The sequence below is a fragment of the Oncorhynchus clarkii genome, chromosome 17, assembly GCF_045791955.1.
Source record: "Oncorhynchus clarkii lewisi isolate Uvic-CL-2024 chromosome 17, UVic_Ocla_1.0, whole genome shotgun sequence".
Taxonomy (NCBI): domain Eukaryota; kingdom Metazoa; phylum Chordata; class Actinopteri; order Salmoniformes; family Salmonidae; genus Oncorhynchus; species Oncorhynchus clarkii.
Window position 1 is genome coordinate 62,544,152 of NC_092163.1, and position 12,863 is coordinate 62,557,014.

The 12,863-nt window shown below is 40.5% G+C and overlaps 1 protein-coding gene across 3 annotated transcripts in view; it reads right to left on the minus strand.

The window, feature by feature from the left end:
- Positions 1-4,470: 4,470 nt before the first annotated feature.
- LOC139371235 (6-phosphofructo-2-kinase/fructose-2,6-bisphosphatase 4-like) overlaps positions 4,471-12,863 on the minus strand; it is a 40,674-nt gene continuing 32,281 nt past the window's right edge. For 2 of the 3 annotated variants that reach the window (XM_071111454.1, XM_071111453.1), the window contains exons 11-14: positions 11,165-11,294; positions 10,989-11,051; positions 10,787-10,851; positions 7,682-8,577 (exon numbers count right to left, since the gene is read on the minus strand). In XM_071111454.1, coding sequence (XP_070967555.1) covers positions 8,518-8,577; positions 10,787-10,851; positions 10,989-11,051; positions 11,165-11,294 — 318 coding nt within the window. In that variant the 3' untranslated portion in view covers positions 7,682-8,517. Of the gene's footprint in view, positions 7,166-7,681; positions 8,578-10,786; positions 10,852-10,988; positions 11,052-11,164; positions 11,295-12,863 lie in introns of those variants that run through there. The other variant, XM_071111452.1, reaches the window with a different exon arrangement.

The following is a 12,863-nucleotide window of genomic DNA, read 5'->3' on the forward strand; positions in this document are numbered from 1 at the left end:
GTACTATGTTCGATGAATCTGAGGCAGCTGTATAAAACACATCTTTATTGAAGATTTTGAAAAATCACAGGAAAAACATTTTGAAAAACACAGGAAAAATGATCAAACATTTGGATTCAACAGCAGCCAACACAAGCACCAACAATTGAATATGCCCACATATTTGCATATGCTGATGGTGTAGCCATCACATTTTTATAATTGCACATCTCAAAATACTTTTTAATATAAAACATTGACATGAAGAACAATAGTGACACTTCTGAGGTTCAAAATGGACAAGTGAATCACACAATCAATACTTTGAGGGGGTTCATACTTTACAAAAATAAGTTGCAGTCCATTTCTCTCCTAGACAAGACAACGCTGTAAGCTATATATAAAGCCTTAACACACATAAACCAAACTACTAACAAGGACTTACTAATCTTCCTACCATGAGAATGGAGCAGCAAAAGGTAATGGGTCTGAGTAATTCCCTGAAAGCATACCCCAAAACTCTAGAATGCAAGCAGAACTGTTAATTTAATTCCCATTTCTGTTTGGACCTCTAAACCGTTGGTCTGAATGTGCTGTAGACTGACTGAGATACCTACGGAGGAGTAATAAGGCCAACTGATACAATTGTACAGGCCAATCGAGGATGCTTACAGAAAAGCCAAAAGGCTCTGGATCCTTCAGTTCACATTGCTCTGAACATGAGACACCAAAACAGGACAAGGATGTGCTCAGAGAGGGCGAAGGGGCGGAAAAACAACCTGGTCTCAGAGCAAAACGTGTTATATATTACTCAAATCCTTGCCACTCCATTTATGATACACTATATATATACAAAAGTATGTGGACACCACTTCAAATTAGTGGATTCGGCTATTTCAGCCTCACCCGTTGCTGACCGGTGTATATAATCGACCACACAGCCATGCATTCTCCATACACAAACATTGACAGTAAAATAGCCTTACTGAAGAGCTCAATGACTTTCAACGTGATACCACCTTTCCAACAAGTCCGTTTGTAAAATGTCTGCCATGCTAGAGCTGCCCGGTCAACTGTAAGTGCTATTATCGTGAAGTGGAAACGTCTAGGAGCAATAAAGGCTTAGCTGCGAGGTGGTAGGCCACACAAGCTCACAGAACAGGAACGCAGAGAGCTGAAGTGCGTAAAAGTCATCTGTCCTCGGTTGCAACACTCACTACCGAGTTCCAAACTGCCTCTGGAAGCAACGTCAGCACAAGAACTGTTCGTTGGGAGCTTCATGAAATGGGTTTCCATGGCCGAGCAGCCGCACACAAACCTAAGATCACCATGCGCAATGCCAAGCGTCGGCTGGAGTGCTGTAAAGCTTGCCACAATTGGACTCTGGAGCACTGGAAACACGTTCTCTGGAGTGATGAATTACACTTCACCATCTGGCAGTCCGGCGGACGAATCTGGGTTTGGCGGATGCCAGGAGAATGCTACCTGCTCGAATGCATAGTGTCAACTGTAAAGTTTGGTGGGGGAAGAATAAAGGTCTGGGTTACTTAGTTCCAGTGAAGGGAAATCTTAGTGCTACAGCATACAATGACATTCTGTGCTTCCAACTTTCTGGCAACCGTTTGGGGAAGGCCTGTCCCTGTTTCAGCATGACAATGCCCCTGTGCACAAAGCGAAGAGTGGAGGCTGTTATAGCAGCAAGGGGAGGGGACTCCATGTTAATGCCCATGATTTTGTAATGAGATAGTCGACGAGTAGGTGTCCAAATGTGGTGTGTGTTACTTAAAGTTAGGTTACATTACATTGGCCTACAAATAGTATAGTATCCTACGCCTTGATCGTTTAGTATGATATATTGCGTTTGACTGCTTTAGTAGGATATGCTACGTTAGACTGCTTTAGTATGATATGCTACGTTCCACTGCTTTAGTATAATATATTACATTTGACTGCTTTAGTATGACATACACCGTTAGGTTAGGAGTTAGATTGAAGGAATATGGTTAGGGGAAGGGTTAGCTAACATGCTAAGTAGTTACAAAGTAGCTTAAAGAGTACAGTGCTTTCAGAAAATATTCATTTAAAATGTGGACTTATTCCACATTTTGTGTTACAGCCTGAATTTAAAATTGATTAAATTGTTTTTTCCCCTCACCCATCTTCACACAAAACCCCATAATGACAAAGTAAAAACATGTTTTTAGAAACTTTTGCAAATTTATTGAAAATGAAATACAGAAATCTTTCATTTACATAAGTATTCACACCCCTGAGTCAATACATGTTAGAATAAGATTTGGTGAGATTACAGCTGTGTTTTTCTGGGTAAATCTCTCAAGAGCCTTGCACACCTGGATTGTACCATATTTGCCCATTATTATTTTTTTAATTCTTCAAGCACTGTCAAGTTGGTTGTTGATCATTGCTTGACTGCCATTTTTAAGTCTTCTGTCTTTAAGACAGGCCACTCAGGAACATTCAATGTCATCTTGGTAAGCAACTCCAGTGTATATTTGGTCTTGTGTTTTAGGTTATTGTCCTGATGAAAGGTGCACTTTTCTGTTGGAAAGCAGACTGAACCAGATTTTTCTTTAAGGATTTTGCCTGTGCTTAGCTGTATTTGTTTATTTTATTCTAAAACAACTCCCTAGTCCTTGCCGATGACAAGGATACCCATAACATGATGTAGCCAACACCATGCTTGAAAATGAGTGGTACTCAGTGATGTATGAATGTTGAATTTGCCCCAAACATGACACTTTGTATTCAGGACATGAAGCTTATTTATTTGCAATTTTTACTTTAGTGCCTTATTGCAAACAGGATGCATATATATTTTTTTATTCTGTACAGGCTTCCTTCTGTTCACACTGTCATTTACAGTGCCTTGCGAAAGTATTCGGCCCCCTTGAACTTTGCGACCTTTTGACACATTTCAGGCTTCAAACATAAAGATATAAAACTGTATTTTTTTGTGAAGAATCAACAACAAGTGGGACACAATCATGAAGTGGAACGACATTTATTGGATATTTCAAACTTTTTTAACAAATCAAAAACTAAAAAATTGGGCGTGCAAAATTATTCAGCCCCTTTACTTTCAGTGCAGCAAACTCTCTCCAGAAGTTCAGTGAGGATCTCTGAATGATCCAATGTTGACCTAAATGACTAATGATGATAAATACAATCCACCTGTGTTTAATCAAGTCTCCGTATAAATGCACCTGCACTGTGATAGTCTCAGAGGTCCGTCAAAAGCGCAGAGAGCATCATGAAGAACAAGGAACACACCAGGCAGGTCCGAGATACTGTTGTGAAGAAGTTTAAAGCCGGATTTGGATACAAAAAGATTTCCCAAGCTTTAAACATCCCAAGGAGCACTGTGCAAGCGATAATATTGAAATGGAAGGAGTATCAGACCACTGCAAATCTACCAAGACCTGGCCGTCCCTCTAAACTTTCAGCTCATACAAGGAGAAGACTGATCAGATATGCAGCCAAGAGGCCCATGATCACTCTGGATGAACTGCAGAGATCTACAGCTGAGGTGGGAGACTCTGTCCATAGGACAACAATCAGTCGTATATTGCACAAATCTGGCCTTTATGGAAGAGTGGCAAGAAGAAAGCCATTTCTTAAAGATATCCATAAAAAGTGTTGTTTAAAGTTTGCCACAAGCCACCTGGGAGACACACCAAACATGTGGAAGAAGGTGCTCTGGTCAGATGAAACCAAAATTGAACTTTTTGGCAACAATGCAAAACGTTATGTTTGGCGTAAAAGCAACACAGCTCATCACCCTGAACACACCATCCCCACTGTCAAACATGGTGGTGGCAGCATCATGGTTTGGGCCTGCTTTTCTTCAGCAGGGACAGGGAAGATGGTTCAAATTGATGGGAAGATGGATGGAGCCAAATACAGGACCATTCTGGAAGAACTCCTGATGGAGTCTGCAAAAGACCTGAGACTGGGACGGAGATTTGTCTTCCAACAAGACAATGATCCAAAACATAAAGCAAAATCTACAATGGAATGGTTCAAAAATAAACATATCCAGGTGTTAGAATGGCCAAGTCAAAGTCCAGACCTGAATCCAATCGAGAATCTGTGGAAAGAACTGAAAACTGCTGTTCACAAATGCTCTCCATCCAACCTCACTGAGCTCGAGCTGTTTTGCAAGAAGGAATGGGAAAAAATGTCAGTCTCTCGATGTGCAAAACTGATAGAGACATACCCCAAGCGACTTACAGCTGTAATCGCAGCAAAAGGTGGCGCTACAAAGTATTAACTTAAGGGGGCTGAATAATTTTGCACGCCCAATTTTTCAGTTTTTGATTTGTTAAAAAAGTTTGAAATATCCAATAAATGTTGTTCCACTTCATGATTGTGTCCCACTTGTTGTTGATTCTTCACAAAAAAATACAGTTTTATATCTTTATGTTTGAAGCCTGAAATGTGGCAAAAGGTTGCAAAGTTCAAGGGGGGCGAATACTTTCGCAAGGCACTGTAGGTTAGTATTGTGGAGTAACTACAATGTTGTTGATCCATCCTCAGTTTTTCACTATCACAGCCATTAAAAACGAACTATTTTAAAGTCACCATTGGCCTCATGGTGAAATCCCTGAGTGGTTTCCTTTCTCTATGGCAACTGAGTTTGGAAGGATAACTGTATCTTTGTAGTGACTGGGTGTATTGATACACCATCCAAAGTGTAATTCATAACTTTGCTTTGCTCAAAGGGATATTCAATGTATATGTATATAATATTCAATCTACCAATAGGTGCCCCTTGTGAGGCATTGGAAAACCTCCCTGGTCTTTGTGGTTGAATCTGTGTTTGAAATTCACTGCTCGACTGAAGGACCTTACAATTATTTCTATGTGTGGGGTACAGAGATGAGGTAGTCATGTTAAACACTACTATTGCACAGAGTCCATGCAATTTATGTGACTTGTTAAGCAAATCCTTACTCCTGAACTTATTTAGTCTTGTCCTAACAAATGGGTTGAATACTTAGACTCAAGACATTTCTTAAAACATTATTCCACTTTGATATTATGGGTTAATGTGTGTAGGTCAGTGATACATTTCAAATTTAATCAATTGTAAATTCAGGCTGTAATACAACAACTTTTGGAAAAAGTAAAGGGGTGTCAATACTTTTCCGTCGTTGCTAAAATGCTAATGTTGTCCGTGATGAGATTCGAACACACAACCGTCGGGTTGCTAGAATTCGCGTTATACGCCTACCCATCCACCCTCCTTTTGTTTTTGCTTTAAGTAATCTGTCATCCCAAACATATGACTTACCATACTAATTTGAGCATAACAGATTTACGCAGGCTAATGTAATGTAACCTAACAAAGTAACATATCATACTTAATGGAGTGGCATAGATTTTTTGTCAAATACAGTACCAGTCAAAAATTTGGACACACCTACTCATTCAAGGGTTTTTCTTTATTTTTACAATTTTATACATTGTAGAATAATAGTGAAGATATCAAAACTATGAAATGGCACATATGAAATCATGGAGTAACCAAAAAAGTGTTAAACAAATCAAAATATATGTTTTATTTAAGATCCTTCAAAGTAGGCACCCTTTGCCTTGATGACAGATTTTCACACTCTTGGCATTCGCTCAACCAGCTTCATGAGGTAGTCAGTCACCTGGAATGCATTTCAATTAACAGGTGTGCCTTGTTAAAAGTCAATTTGTAGAATTTCTTTCCTTAATGCGTTTGAGCCAATCAGTTGTGTTGTAACAAGGTAGGGGTGGTATATAGAAGATAGCCCAATTTGGTAAAAGAACAAGTCCATATTATAGCAAGAACAGCTCAAATATGCAAAGAGAAATGACAGTCCATCATTACTTTAAGACATGGTCAGTCAATTCTGAAAATGTCAAGAACTCTGAAAGTTTCTTCAAGTGCAGTTGCAAAAACCATCAAGCGCTATGATGAAACTGGCTCTCATGAGGACTACCACAGGAAAGGAACATCCAGAGTTACCTCTGTTGCAGAGGATAAGTTCATTAGCCTTACCAGCCTCAGAAATTGCAGCCCAAATAAATGCTTCACAGAGTTAAAGTAACAGACACATCTCAACATCAACTGTTCAGAGGAGACTGCGTGACTCAGGCCTTCATGGTCAAATTGCTGCAAAGAAACCACACCAATAATAAGAAAACACTTGCTTGGGCCAAGAAACACAAGCAATGGACATTACACCAGTGGAAATCTATCCATTGGTCCGATTTTCCAAAATTGCGATTTTTGGTTCCAACTCTCGTGTCTTTGTGTGACGCAGAGTAGGTGAACGAATTATCTCCGCATGTGTGGTTCCCACCGTGAAGCATGGAAGTGGTGCTCTGCTGGTGACACTGATTTATTTAGAATTCAACGAACACTTAACCAGCATGGCTACCACAGCATTCTGCTGCTATATACCATCCCATCTGTTTTGGACTTAGTGGGACTATCATTTGTTTTTCAACAGGACAATGACCCAATACACCTCCAGGCTGTGTAAGGGCTACTTGAGCACGGAGAGTGATGGAGTGCTGCATCAGATGACCTGGCCTCCATAATCACCCGACCTCAACCAAATTGAGATGGTTTGGGATGGTTGGAATGCAGAGTGAAGGAAAAGCAACCAACAAGTGCTCATCATATGTGGGAACTCCCTCAAGACTGTTTGAATAGCATTCCAGGTGAAGCTGGTTGAGAGAATGCCAAGAGTGTGCAAAGCTGTTATCAAAGCAAAGGGTGGCTACATTGAAGAATCGAAAATATTTTTGGATTTGTTTAACACTCTTTTGGTTACTACATGATTCTAGTTATTTCATAGTTGTGATGTCTTCACTATTATTCTACAATGTATAAAATAGTACAATCAACAAACAAAAACCTTGAATGAGTTGGTGTCTAAACTTGACTCGTACTGTATGTTTTGCTTTGAGACCAGGCTGTGAAAACATTACATCGCCCAACAAAGAAACATCAATTGAGTGAGTTGCACAGAATGTCCATTGACTCTGTACCACTAGGCACAAGTAATGACACGTAGTAACAGGGAGGTAGAGGAGAGCCCAAACTTCCATCCGAGTGGCTTGCATTTCAGAGGTGAGGTGGGACTGTCTGCAAGGCATCTTCTGTGGTGCGATGAACGTTGACATTCTGAAAGAGGAACATACACGTTTTACATCCCTTTGAAGACACACCAGAATGACGAATCACATCTCAAATCCATGGAGTTTCAAAATAAGGGACATGTTCAAATCCCCTATAGCTTCAAGGCATAGAAGTCCTAGAACAAGGCATTTAATTTCAGTGAGAGACACACTGTGCTATACAAAGTGAGGTTTGTTTATGTTTGCGGCAGAGATAATGGTTTAGAGAAATAGATATTAGTTTAGACAACTGAATATTATTGTTCCTGGTCAGATGTGTGTATGAAAAAGGCATGTTTTGCAGTTGGCTTTGTGGATGAGGAGAGTTACTGTTATGGTGTCAGGAAGAGGTCAAGCACTGTTCTACAAACAGGTGTTTATATTGAGTCTGATGAATAGGCATTAGTAGTCTACAGAGGAAATGACTTCCAATACAGCCGCTGCATATTAATAAAGGCTGAGGACAAAATGCTCTGCATTTGCATAGCACAGTAAAATATGTTTCTGAAGACATTTATAGAACAAAAAAGTGAGGGTCAATGTATCGATACATAAAATACAGCAGGGCTGGTCAAGTCGATTTTTATTAACATAGCCAGTAAACAGTGATATGTCAATTACTTCCTCATATTCCATATGGAGCAGAAACCTTCACATTCTAATAAAAAATGTGTTCTTCTGGGCCATCTTCATACATGATTATAAAATTAACATTTAATCTAACTTGATCAAATTAAAAATACACTAAACTGAAAGAATTTAAAAAAATAACTAATTAAAGAAACACTCAAGAGTTTAGGTTTCAGAGTAAAGGTGCAAAACACTACCTCATCAAGTAGACATTTGTGCAACGCTATGAACACCGACAGACACACATTCAACTTTTAAACTAATTAAGACAGTGAGTCACATTGAAATCCACAGACTCACTACTGACAAATAATAATAAAATACTGAGCTTCCCGAATAAAAAAAGTGACATACATCCATGAGAGTAAATTTAAAAAAGGTTATCCGACAAATGAAAATATTTGAAATGAAATGTGCTTCGAGTTAAATCGCTTCACAGTTGGCAGTTCAACGTTGATTTACAAAACCATTATGTCAATTTGGAGATGGAAAAAAGCAGCAGGTCAATAAACCAAAAAAAGAAAACCAGACCCTCATGGTGGGGATATTTACAAATGAACTAGATTCCAGTTAATTAGAATGATTATTGAATACTCCAAAACAAATCAGAGTACTTCTGATGTCAGGAAGTAAAGAGGGTATGGAGTGACTGAGGACGAAGTGTCTGATTGAAGGACAAGTTAATGGGGAGTGGAAAGAAGGGAGTGTGAGAGCATGAGGGATACCATCTCACTGATGAGCTGGTACTGTTAGCAAAGCCTCCTCGGCCATCCGCGACACCTTTACGTTCTGTTCAGCAATGAAACAAAAGGTTGGGGTCAAACATCAGGGAAACAAAATAGCTATAATGGGAGGATGGGTGGGAAAGACAGGGGGCTCTATTCTAACAAACCTAGCGCAATGGTAAATCTTAGCGCTGGTGGTAGCGTTATAGGTTCAGGGTGAGTCAGAAATATTTTTGCCATTTTCACAACCGGAATTATAGGCAGAGTAGTTGGTGGTGGCGTGAAAGGGCTGGGTTTTGATGAATAAACAAGTTGAGTGTGTCAAGACTTGGCCCTTCACTGGCCAATCAGAACATAAACCATGGCTAAATATGCAGTTGCTTCAAGTTGTGTATTTATGGTCTTTTATGTATTGCAACTCTAATTTGAATGTTAGTCCGTTATAGCCTAGTTTGCTGAATATGTTGAACATGTCAGCCCACATTGTTCTAAAACACATTGCTTCAATATAGAAACATAGGCAACAGCATTCGCACTGATACAGGGGCAATGTCTACTGTAATTTGCAGTCTGGACATGCCAAACGTAGTCAACAAGCAACATTAAATTCACTAGGCTATTGATAAGGCCTAAAATGACTGTCCACAATTCTAATAAAAACAAAATAACTTGTTTTAAATAGGCAACGTGTAAATACAGTTACAGGCACCATAACTGCTCCCCATGGGCACATAATACAGTTACAGGCACCATAACTGCACCCCATGGGCACATAATACAGTTACAGGCACCATAACTGCTCCCCATGGGCACATAATACAGTTACAGGCACCATAACTGCTCCCCATGGGCACATAATACAGACCAGGCAAATAAGACTATGTAGGATTTTACTCACATCCAAACTTTCCACAGGACCTGGATCCAATGTAAAGAGAACGGGGGAATGTCCACTCACCGTTACACTTCACAACTGTAATGTTTTATAAACATCATGGAACCACCTTACAGATCACATTCTCCAGAAATAGCAGACAAAATGTCAATTGCATTCAAGCCAATACTAGGCTCCTGTCAATTGTATCATAAAAAAAAAATAAGAATCTGTTGTTGATATGGCATTATGAGGACTGAATATTTTGGAAGAGCATGTCTTCAGTAAATCGGTAGTGGGGATGGATAACCTACTTGAACAAGCAAAACGCAGGTATGTGAATTGTGAATAATTAAAATGCACAAGGGCTTAAACCTCCAATATTTAAAAGCACTCACAGTAGAAACCATTTATTCAAAAGCTACCTTTGGCCAGGACAAAAAGGCACACCTATGTTGCTAAACCAGCCTTGATTAACGGGAGGGTAGGCTATGCTTGTTTTTTAATCCAATTAAATGAAAGGGGTGGAAATCAATCATTTGTTAAGGTTTCTAAATACAAGGTTCACTGGCACATCTCTCCTTCCATGGGCCCTGTGCATCATGGCTGGATAGGCTGCACTTCTGCTCTCAAAATAATGCCATTATCAACAGCGTTACCGTTAAGACCTGCATTTTGTGAGTTTTAAAACTTACCATTAGTGCTGCATGAAATTGTAACTTTTGCATTTGTTTTTAAAGGACACACCTCAAATATTGCCACCCCTCCCACCTCAGTGCAAACGAGCTGATGTTCAACAGGTAAATTGACAAATGGCGGTCTGCCATTTTTTACATGCCTAAATTGCAAACTACTGTGCATTTGACACTAGCGCCTCCTTAGCACCAGCTGAAAACAGAGCCCAGGATGTGATAAAAGTCCATTTAATTATTTAATTATCAAAGTTAATTTGAATAGTTACACTCCCTAAACGCTTCTCTACGTAGACGATAAAGAAATGTCATGAACATGATTCCTAATCACACAGATTTCACCTGATGATATAACATCATGAATCATGTCGTTCCATCCCACTATCCTCTAATTGGTTTATTCAGGATGAGCGTGTGAAATGGTGATGGACAATGGATGAAGGTCACAACATGAGTCACTATCATTATCTTTAGTACTGATACCAGTGCACATGACATCTTTACAATAAAGAATCCACTCTAAGCATGACTATTAAACACTCCTCTGATTATGAAGCCATTGCAACCTGGACTGTTGAAAAGCACTACAGCTGCACAGCTTACTGAGTTTAGAGTCATCTGTCAAGCATAGCACAGATTCCCCCTTATGTTTACCAAATCTGCCACCAAATCAGTATCTGTGTGTGTGAGTATGTAGATATACCAACCTCTGGTCTATCTCTGTGAGTGTTCACTGCGTCCACATTTAGGTAGATGGACTCCACCTTACAGCCTGAAAACACAGGGCACAGAAAGGTGCATTCTTGCATTATAAACAACTAAATCCAATGTGAAATATTTCTGTTATTTCACAATTAACATTGAAGTAGGTACAGACAGGACTGCGTAGCAGTGGAAGGCCAGTCTTACCATAAGCCACTGGCGTGAGCTTCAGCACGGTGTGCAGTGGGCACTTCAAGTAGGGCAGCTCCTCTGAGAAACAACACACAAACATTACCAAGAAATCTATTACAAAAGAGATCTGCAAAAAGGAGACTAAACAACACCTTCCATCGGTCTTATCCAGGAGACAAAACCAGACTGACCTGCGGTCTTATCCAGGAAGTATGCCAGCAGGCAGCGCATGATAGCCTGGTGACAGACAACCAGGATGTTCTCCTGCCTCTCCAGCTCCATGATGACCGGCTCCAGACGCTGCACCAGGTCTTCATAGGACTGAGGAGACAGGTCAACGGTTAGGTACACTCAGAGAGACAGACCAACCAAGACTCTCACTCGGCCAAAAAGGGTGACAAAAACTTAAGGCAGGGGGTAAAAGACACTCCCCAAAAAACAGGGCACAGACAAATACTACAAGATGATAAATGATCTTCAATAATGTGGTCTACAGTGGAAAACAATGTAGAAAACATTTTTGCAAATTAATACAAAATTAAAACTGAAATATTACATTTACATAAATATTCAGACGCTTTACTCAGTACTTTGTTGAAGCACTATTGCCAGCGATCACAGCCGAGTCTTCTTTGGTATGACGCTACAAGCATGTATTTGGGAGTGTCTCTCCTTCTCTGCAGATCCTCTCAAGCTCTATCAGGTTGGATGGGGAGCGACGCTGCACAGGTATTTTTAGGTCTCTCCAGAGATGTTGAAATCGGGTTCAAGTCTGGTCTGTGGCTGGGCCACTCAAGGACATTCAGAGACTTGTCCCGAAGCCACTCCTGCATTGTCTTGGCTGTGGGCGTAGGGTCGATATCCTGTTGGAAAGTGTTCCTTCGCCCCAGTCTGAGGACCTCAGTGCTCTGGAGGTTTTCATCAAGGCTCTCTGTACTTTGCTCCGTTCATCTTTCCCTCATTCCTGACTAGTCTCAGTCCCTGCAGCTGAAAAACATCCCCACAGTATGATGCTGCCACCACCATGCTCCACCATAGGGATGGTATTGTCCAGGTGATGAGTGGTGCCTGGTTTTCTCTAGACGTGATGCTTGGCATTCAGGCCAAAGAGTTCTATCTTGGTTTCATCAGATCAGAGAATCTTGTTTCTCATGGTCAGAGTCCTTTAATTACCTTCTGGCAAACTCCAAGTGGGCTGTCATGTGCCTTTTACTGAGGAGTGGCTTCCGTCTGGCCACTCTACCATAAAGGCCTGATTGGTAGAGTGCTACAGAGATGGTTGTCCTTCTGGAAGGTTCTCCCATCTCCACAGAGGAACTCTGGAGCGCTGTCAGAGTGACCATCGGGTTCTTGGTCATCTCCTTGACCAAGGACTTCTCCCCCTTTTGCTCAAATTGGCCGGGCGGCTCTAGGAAGAGTCTTGGTGGTGGGTCAAACTTCTTCCATTTCAGAATGATGGAGGCCACTGTGTTCTTGGGCACCATCAATACTGCAGACATTTTTTGGTTCCCTTCCTTAGATCTGTGCCTCGACACAATCCGGTCTGGAGCTCTACGGACAATTCCTTCGACCTCATGGCTTGGTTTATGCTCTGACATGCACTGTCAACTGTGGGACCTTATATAGACAGGTGTGTGCCTTTCCAAATCATGTCCAATCAACTGAATTTACCACAGGTGGACTCCAATCAAGTTGTAGAAACATCTCAAGGATGATCAATGAAAACAGGATGCACCTGAGCTCAATTTCGAGTCTCATAGCAAAGGGTCTGAATACTTATGTAAATAACGTTTCTTTTTTTTGTATAAATTACCCCAAAATTCTAAAAACCTGTTCTCGCTTTGTTATTATGGGGTATTGTGTGTAGATTGATGAGGATTTGTATTTTAT